Source organism: Lachnellula hyalina (genome assembly GCF_007821495.1).
Source record: "Lachnellula hyalina strain CBS 185.66 chromosome Unknown contig00040, whole genome shotgun sequence".
Lineage (NCBI taxonomy): Eukaryota > Fungi > Ascomycota > Leotiomycetes > Helotiales > Lachnaceae > Lachnellula > Lachnellula hyalina.
The window spans coordinates 185,677-195,058 of record NW_022157154.1 but is presented as its reverse complement, the minus strand read 5'-3'; the positions used below and the strand labels follow the sequence as shown (position 1 = coordinate 195,058).

The 9,382-nt window shown below is 47.4% G+C and overlaps 3 protein-coding genes across 3 annotated transcripts; 1 reads left to right on the top strand and 2 right to left on the bottom strand.

The window, feature by feature from the left end:
* Window positions 1-879: 879 nt before the first annotated feature.
* On the bottom strand, window positions 880-2,288 carry DFG5_1 (Mannan endo-1,6-alpha-mannosidase; the record flags this gene model as incomplete). Its single annotated transcript, XM_031148035.1, has 2 exons — window positions 880-1,826; window positions 1,949-2,288. The coding sequence occupies 2 exons, from the start codon at window positions 2,286-2,288 to the stop codon at window positions 880-882; spliced, it is 1,287 nt and encodes a 428-aa protein (XP_031006669.1).
* A 913-nt stretch (window positions 2,289-3,201) lies between these two features.
* Window positions 3,202-4,705, bottom strand: Wdr5 (WD repeat-containing protein; the record flags this gene model as incomplete). The annotated part of the gene is made up of 2 exons (XM_031148034.1): window positions 3,202-3,826; window positions 3,879-4,705. 2 exons carry the CDS (start codon window positions 4,703-4,705, stop codon window positions 3,202-3,204), a joined length of 1,452 nt encoding a protein of 483 aa, XP_031006670.1.
* A 507-nt stretch (window positions 4,706-5,212) lies between these two features.
* On the top strand, window positions 5,213-6,751 carry css1 (Inositol phosphosphingolipids phospholipase C; the record flags this gene model as incomplete). The annotated part of the gene is made up of 2 exons (XM_031148033.1): window positions 5,213-5,641; window positions 5,687-6,751. 2 exons carry the CDS (start codon window positions 5,213-5,215, stop codon window positions 6,749-6,751), a joined length of 1,494 nt encoding a protein of 497 aa, XP_031006692.1.
* Window positions 6,752-9,382: the final 2,631 nt, after the last annotated feature.

Here is a 9,382-nt window from a genome sequence, read left to right as displayed (position 1 = left end):
GCGTTCCTGTCCGAAAGTTTTGGCACAGCGACGTCGATGCCGGTCCCGTAGATCCCCTATTAGATACGTTAATACTTTAGTCACAAAACATATCAATCACATGTACTCAGATAGACAACGTACGGCGACTGTAGGCTTTATTGCAGAGACCGCAGCGAAACTCCGCATCCGTCGTATCGGGGGAGTTGTGATTATTCGTATATTGAGTGTAGTTATTCCAGTCCATGATGATAAGAGTGAACGATGAATGGTTGGTATTATGCGTGAAAAACTATGGAGGCGATAGGCAGTGCAATAATAATATATGATAACAGGAGCCCTAGGCTAGAGTAATTGTCGATGTGCAGAAGGATGAGGTTCCTGGGTAGGCTGGCCGATCTCCGCTTAAACTAGCGTGGCACTAAGCTAACGTGCAAATCATATTACTCCGCTATACCCTTTCGTTAGATGTACCGGAGAGATAGAAGCAGCTGATTTGTAATGTCCAATAAAGGTCGGCGGATATAAGAAATGTAATAGACTTTCCCCGTTATATGAATAACATTAGACTAAACGGAAGGTATAGTAAGAGGATTACATCTATAGTGTTTTACGGTTTTTTCTTAATAGAAAGCCCTCTGATTATAAGTCATTTGAATCTTACTGTGCTTCCCTATATTATATATAAAAGGCGGCACTTACTCTTATGGACAACTAAGCTGATCTCGAACGACCAAAATGCTACTTGGAGGTCTTTGATCAAGCATTGGACAAAGCTCTTATTTGACATATTGGGAGAAGGAAAGAGCCAACCGAGAAAATGCATGCCTTCCTGATTATCAAAGCCTCAACTACTGTTTCAAATCCATTCTAGTCATGTTAAGACTCCATATTCTCCCCTCATGATCGCAGCTCCCTCTCTCTAGAGGCAATAACCCCTGCACTGCTATCCCCAAACGCTTGATCCGCAATCAACGCATCCAGCGCCGAACTCTGGGTACTCGCATTGCCTGTTTTAACAAAAGGGCCACTCCAAACCTCACTTAATACCCCATCACTAGCATTGCGGTCGTACGCCCAAATACTCGCCGCGTTCGCAGCAGCAAAGTCCACATACGTTTGGCTCGGCGCGGCTTTTTGCAATATTTGTAAGTTTCGCATGAAGACCCCCTTGAACTGCGAGCCATCGGCACCGCAGTTGGGTTCGCAACTGTCGTGCAGAACTTTGTTCTTGTCTTGGAGAGCGGTGATGGCTGCATTGGCGATAGAGGTCGCTGTGGTGAGGTAGGATTGGTCTCCTGTGGCGTAGAAGAGCTCTGTGAGAGCCCCCAGAATGACGCCTTGGTTGTACGACCATACTGTGCCGTTGTTGTTGCTGCAGTTTTGTAAGCCGTCATTGATGAGGTTTCTGGAATTGATCATTCCACTCTTTTGGAACCATGCCCATTGGCTTTTTGCGTTTTCGAGGTAGAAGTTCTTGTTGAGTAGAACTCGGTTGGCGAGGTGTGCGCCGACGGATAGGTAGAGCTCGTTGGCGATGGCGTTTACGTAGGTTTGATTTTTATCCCACCAGATGCCTCCGCCAGCTCCACAAGGAGTGTTAGAACCATTTTTCATATCATGGAAGATTTCTATTGACGTTTGGAGGAATAACGGGTTCTGGGTCACATCAAAAGCTTGGATCCAGGCAAGAGCCCACCAGCCCTCATCGTCATAATAGCCATTCAAGAAACCTATGGGGTTCAGAATTGGTGGAATGGGGAAGCCTGGTGGGAAGGATGGCCCGTAGTATGAGATTATGCTATAATCATCAGTGACTACCTTTTGCATTTGCAGGTTGTATTTTGCTGTGCAAGTCAGCATTGCATATCCCAACCAGATTACTTATCAATGAATTTAAGTGACTTTTGGGGTACGTAACTACACGGAAGTTGCTTGGAACAGGTCTTTAGAAATTCGATCAGCTTACGTGCTTGCACCGCCGTATTAAGAAAAAGTACTATTGCCTCTGGGAGAACAGCAGCGTCGATGGCGGCCAAATCACCGACTGCAGTCAAACAATTTGCACTGTTCCACCAGCCTGTTGTATCGTATATCCCGCTGCTGGTGTTGTACCATGTTTGCAGAGTATTGAATGCAACTTCCGCCTTGGTGTGACCACTAGGAGCTGAAATCGTCAATCTTGCATACCCCAAGAGGGACAGAAGCCGAAAGAAAAAAATCGACACCGTCATCGCGAGCGTAGAGAGAACGGGGCCAACTTCGGTGCTGTTGCCCAAGAGTTGGGGATACGATATCCTGGAGGCCATACTTCATACCGGCAGAGACCTGACTTATATAGTCACACTGCGGGGAAGTGGCCTATCGGCTAGGGATTGAGAGTTTCGCAGCTAAGTCTGTTCGCTGGAAAGATATACATGAGTGGAGTGGGGCAGTATGCACGAAATGTCGATGTTGTACACGTAAAGGGGTTATCACAAGTCGACTTGAAAAATTAAAAAGTCGACTTACGCGCTAACCGATTCGGCAATGTATAAAATGCATAAGTAAGCGCACGCACCACTCATCACGTTTTTGTAACTATTCCTAACTTTTAATATGCGTAGCATTTATCCTTTTCTTATCAGAGCAGAAGATAATATAGGTGTTGAATGATAAGCTTTTAGCATTGCAAATTAACAAATAGAAGGGTTAGAAAAGGATATTATTATCTCTATGTATAAATGCAACGATGCGTTTAGGTTAAATTTCGTTAGATACCTTAATTGCCTCCATATTTGTATGGAGATGGAAGTACCTAGCAAGTCCGGATGTCTATTCTGTGCATGAGTTATTATGCCTTCCCGATTTGATTAGCGTGAGTCGACTTATTAATTCTTCAAGTCGACTTACGGAGGTAGGAAAACCCAGGAAAACCCATGTAAAGTTGTAGATCTATGGGTCTGCGTTGGACGTTCCTTCCAAATAGCGCCATTTCGCTGAGAGGGTGACACGTGCCTCTTACTTTGGCAGGGATCGCCAGTTCCCAGACCCATGCAGCCACTTGGCCAGATAGATACCGGGGATGGAAGAGATATCTTGTGGCCCAATAGAGTCATTGGAAAAAGAAAGGTTTATATTGACCTATATTGAGATGGGCATGTCCTCACTCTTGTGAAACACGATAAATGTAACGATGACGGAAGTATATTCGCTGACCATCGACATTTTGGGCCTCGTGCTTCAATCCTCTTCCATCTCATCTGGAGGTGGTGCCTCAACGCTTGGTTCCAGGAGTTGCCCACCATTTAGACTCATATCATCCATCGGGGTATCATTGTAACCATCTTCGCCCTCAATCTTAACGCCAACGCTGTCCCTGCGTGCAAACCCATTCCCATTCTCTCCTCCTTCATCATCTAGGTTAAGACCATCGACTCCGAGATCGTTATCAGCATCGACCCAGATTCTCACTGTGCCATCAAGACCACCACTGGCTATCTTCCCACCACGCCCGGGACACGTATCAACCCAACACACCACTCCTTCGTGTCCGCTGACTCTTTGTACCACATTCTTGTCCTGTACGTCCCAGAAGACTATGTCTCCATCCTCACTGCCCGACACTATAAAACCATCGGTTCCTCCAACGCCAAAAGCGCCACCCAGGGAGTATTTCGTATTAACGTGTCCCTGATAGGTCTTTTTGCAGTGGCCGGAAACATAGTCCCAAAGTCGTATGCATGAATCAAGTGTGAAAGCTAAAATGTAGAGACCATTGGGAGAGAATCGAACTGTTGTCACAGGTGGCATATCTTCATGAACGAGAGTTCGGAGGCATTGTCCTGTTGCTGTGTCCCAGACTCGACTGTTCAGGTACATTAGCTTGAGTAATACAGAAAGCCGGCTAGGTATCTTACATTAGTCCATCCGTAGAGCAACTGCACACCAGCGTGCCATCTCGGATGAAGTCCACGCCGCCCACTGGATCCGAATGCGCAGGTAAACTCCTCATCTGCCTTCTCGCTCGTAAATCCCAGAGAAACACAGCCTCATCATAACTTCCGCTGACTAGCATGTTTCCCTTCGGAGAAAATCCTAGTGAGTAGACGTAGTTGTGGTGACCTAGTAAAGGTGCGGGGTATGGTTTTCCAGTTGCCCTATGCCATAACCTGATCGCCTTGTCATCCGATCCGGAAGCAATAGTATTCGAGTCGGGGCTCCATGCTATTGTCGATACACCGGCCAAATGTCCCTCCAGGGTCCGCATATGTTTTCCATTTGAAGCATCCCATATCTTGATAGTTCCATCTGCAGAGCAGCTTGCAAGCCAACGACCATCTGGTGAGAAACGTACTTGAGCCACGCCTTTGCGGTGCCCTCTGAGTATGAATTTCTGTTTATAATTTAGTCGTAAGGGTTTGCGTGTTGGTGGAGAGGGCGCATCGGTTGGGGAATGTGGGCGCAAAGCTGGTGACTCTGGACTGGTAGAACGCGTTCTACTTCTGCTACGATTATAGGTGTGATCTAATTCATCGGCACTAACATCTGAGGTATGCGATCTCCGTCGTGCGCCAGAATCTTGACGGGTAGTCTTGGAAGAACGGTAAGGGCGGTCTTCTGCCAGCTCGTCTGGAGAGCTGTATCGCGGTGTTGATGCGTCGCTGTCGTCGTAGACTCTTCGTCGTTTTTGTGGCCGGTGTCCTTTCGCGGCAGGCACGTCATCTGTAGAGTCGAAGTCTGACATCTTGAGATGTTCTGGTGTCGAGGATTTGAGTTGATCGCGGCTGCAATTCTGGAGACGCGTTTGTCCTCCTGATCGGCGGAAAGATTTAATGACTACTGTAGCCGCGCGCGCATATGCGCCTAGAAGAGCTTAACTTTCGGGCGGCTCGGACACTAAAAGGATGAACTGTGCAGCGTGTGGCACCCCCTGGTATTCTGGAGATGAGATCATGCAACATCGAGGGGTTGTTGAAGAGGACCTGCCTGACCAGATCCTGATCTCCTGCCATTCATTTCAAACCAACCCTCGCCGCCAACACCTCGAGATAAAACTCTCACCTCTACGAATCTAGACGAAACAATAAAACATGGGTTTTGTTATCACGAAAAGCATCTCATAGGCATAGCCTAGAGCTATAATACCAGCTAGCCCCATTTCTACTATAGTGGCGCAAACTACCTACCTTTTTTATTCTCCAGATTACCCCTTATACGAACAAAAAAATATCTAGGTACAGCCCGCATAAGGATGGATTTACCAGTTGTAGCTCCGGCAGAGATCAATGTCATTACACTCAACTGCTGGGGTCTCAAGTACCTGGCCAAATTCCGTAATGAACGTTTGGCAGAAATCGGGAAACGCATAGCAGCTGCAGACCCCCAACCACACATTGTTGGACTGCAGGAATGCTGGACACAAGAGGATTATAAGAGCATCCGGAAGCAAACGAAACATATTCTGCCGTATGGGAAATTCTACCACAGCGGCATATTTGGTGGAGGGCTGGCTATACTGTCGAAATGGCCCATAGAGGAGAGTTCCATGTTCAGGTATCCCCTCAATGGAAGGCCGACTGCTTTCTTCCGAGGTGATTGGTTCGTGGGAAAGGGTGTTGCTTCTGCAAGAATACGATTCGGACCGGCCTTGAAGGATATTGTGGAGGTCTTCACTACTCATGTAAGTTCACCGTCTATGCGCGAGAGCTCATGCTAACCATTCCAGCTCCACGCACCTTACGAAAGCGAACCGAACGATTCCTATATTTGCCATCGAACTGCACAAGCATGGGAAATTGCAAAGCTTATACGGGGAGCTACAGAACGAGGGCATCTGGTCCTGGCTCTTGGAGATTTCAACATGATTCCGCTTTCCCTCGCTCACCGTCTCATCAGCACCCATTCTCCTGTTCGAGATGTCTGGCTCCTCTTACACCCCGATTCTTCAATAGGTGCTTCCCATGACGCTGTTGAAAAGGCAAGGAGACGTCCCATACCGACAGCGGACTACAATACAGTCGAGAATGGAGCTACATGTGATAGTGTCCTCAACACATGGCGGTGGAATAAAGGCCAGCAAAAGCTCCTAGGACGCAACAGACCAGCCATCGAAGTACCAGGCGATACGATTGACCCCAAAGCGAAACGCCTAGACTACATCTTCGCCAATACAGCCTTCGACTTTGCGAATCCAGAGCGAGGAGGCTGGCTCGTCAAAACCGCCAAAGTAGGCTTCCTATCCCGACACCCGGAGTTGCAATGCTCGCTCAGCGACCATTTCTCCGTTGAGACAACACTTATGCATTCTGAAAGCGTAGAAGGTGAAAAATCAAGACAACAAGAAGAATCCGCGTTGAAAGCAGGCGCATACCTCTCATCCTCCCCCACCCCAAGCGAACTACAAACCTTACACTCCCAATTCCGCTACACAACCCCTCCTTACCTACCTCTACAAACATACGACGAGATCCTGGCCATGATCGCCAAATACCGACTTCGCGAAAAGCGTCAAAGACGGTTGCGATTAGGTCATTTCGTTGCTTGGGTCTTTGTAAGTATAGGCTGTCTAGTAGCAGTCTGGTTCAGCCCTAGGAATTTTGTGGCGTTTATCTTGATGTTGGTGAGCACGCTGGGACTTAGTGCTGGTGTAATTGATGGGTTGATAGGGGGGCTGTTTGTGGGGAGTGAGATTAGGGCGTTGAAGGAGTTCGAGTGGGAGATTAGTAATGCGAGGGCGGCGGCTTGTGGGGAGAGTCATGTTTTACAGGAGGAGGGGATCAAAGATTGGTAGATGGGCAAGGGAGGAATTAATTGTGAATGGGAAATATATTATGAGTAATGGTTCAAACTCCAAGTTTTATACATCTTGGAGGAGCTGGGATTCAGGGGCTGCATCCCCCAAAAATGTTAATATTCAAGACTTCAAATCATATAGGTGCTAAAGTCTGTGTAGAGATAGACATAAAACGTGGAGTTGTAATGTGGGAGAAAGGCTTGTCTAAGATGAAATGTAATATATGGGTTTAATTTTGACTGCTAGATGGCTGACTGGCTAGATGTGACAAGAATTGTTTAGAAAAGGAGACGATCCCCAAAGAGTTTTGCTATATAATCCTCTAGGTCCCGGACCCTTATGATCCTCACTCAAGCTTTGCTAACCGTCGAGTTATCTTGGCGCCTCTTTCCAGATTGGAGGTTCCACTCGCCTCGCCAATCTGAAGGATCTGGTGGATCACGAATCTGGATATTTCACTCGCAATGGCAAACCGAAGGAGCTGACCCCCTACCCTCTGCTGCCGAGCCTTTCCCGCGGCACAGGCAGCGCACAGCAGCTGAAGGAGCGAGATGGATACGAAATACACTCGCCAGCTTCTTCCGGATTATGTTTCCGGAAGGATTCATGGAGGGATCTGGTGATAAAACCGTGTGTGAACGCGGTCGCACAAGTCAGTGGAACTTCTTAAACAAACGACATCTAGACGACTCGATACGCTACCCAATTACGCTCAGATGAGACTTTGACGAGATCTTGCTTTCGGACCCCACAGTATTGCGATACGCTGAGACTGGTGATGCAACCGCCACCATCGCGCCAGTGAGGATTCCCGCAGTTCAGGATTCAGAGCATCACACAGCCATCGCGATCACAGGCTAGTGCTGGCATCCTAAGGAAAATAGATAGATAGACGGCTCGCTCTTCATCTGGATCCTTAACGACCTTACGACTGAACCATCATGACCGAAGGTACGAACACCATGGCGACCATCTCGGAGGTTGAGAAGCTTGATCCAGAAAGCCAGCCTTATTTCACCACCCCAGTCGTAGCGGAACCAGAAACATTCGTCGAGAAGAGCGTGGGACAACTGTCCCTGGATCCTTCAACGAATGCTTCCTTTCCAGTTCTCGGTAAGGAAATCAAAGAGTTCATCACGTTCTCTGAAAGCGACGCCGAGTAAGCTTCTCCTTACCATATTCTCCCTATCCCATCAACCCCCCACTAATGATCCTCAGCCCAGAAGCCCCGCAAATCTCCCTAGAACTCACAGTGCGCCCCGAACTCTATCTAGGCGCCCCCTTCAGCGTCTGGTCAACGCTCCGCTATGACCCGCCCGAATGCGAGATCGAAGACCGTCCCGTGACTATCCTATGGTCATCAAGCCAGCCCCTGTTACTCTTGCATCAGACTCGAGATGGGGGTTTTGAAAAAGTGGATATTGAAGCGTTGCAAGATGCGGCGCCTAGAGATGAAGATGCTGTTCCAAAGGAAGAGATTACGGAGATTTCATCCTATGATCCTACGGAGACGCAATCTCCGCTACCCTTGCCGTATTTGAGGCATCTTGTGGTAGGCGAGACGTATATTTTGCTTTTTCCTGGTGCGGAGATTCCGTGGTGGGAGTTTGGAGGTGTGGATGTGAATGTGAGAGAGAAGGATGGGGAGACAGATAGATTGACATTTGGGGATGTGAGAAGGGGGAAGGAGGGGAGGAAGAGGGTCGTGGTGCCGGCGGAGCATACAGTTGAATTTATGGTTTTGGAGAGGGAGGAGAGGGAGGAAGAGTTCGTGCCGGCGCAGAGACTCATGAGGTCGAATACTGTGCCTAGTTTCAGGATGTCCTTCCATGATTGAGGTGTTGGGGAGGAACGGTGATGAGATGATGAGATGTTTGCAATCTACTCGGAAGTGGCGACAACATTTTACATGTTGGGCAAAGAGGATAGTGGGATTGTCCAACGTTCTCTAGCATGTCTGAAAGTTTTGGGAGCTTACCCGCTTGTAGAGGCTACTACTGTGCTGTCCGGATAAAAGACCAAACGATCTCATGCTTCAAAAGGAATTTACGCGATATGACGATATGAATTTTCGAATGATAGGAACACATCTTTCGTATATGGAGATATGTTGATACGAAGATATGCCATTTATGCTTTTCTCTGGATTTTAGCATAATATAATATACACGAACGTTGCAGCTTCGCCATCGGACAAATAATCACATTTTATGTTTTTAAAAGTGAAGTGCTGCAGTCGACAGATTTCTTTTTGTATAAACAACTCTTTTGTTTATCCTTGATATTGAAGTGCGTTAGTCTACCTATCTTGCTACCGCGCGGTACTTCTTGAAGGTATACTCGATTACAGACCCACACACACACACATATATATATACAGATATACAGATATAAGGTACCTGGAAGGTATTGGCTCGCGGTCGCAAGCAAGAAAAAGGAAAAAGGAAAAGGAAAAGGCAAAAGCAAACAAAAAGGAGAATACCCGTATGGTCAAGCTATGAGATTTTGGTAAAGATTTATTCGGTGGTAGTTTATGTTTGATCGTTTAGACATAACTGGAGCTCTACTTGAGGGGATAAGAGCGCAATCATGGAATATGCTTGCGAGGTATACGAGTATTGGAGAGAC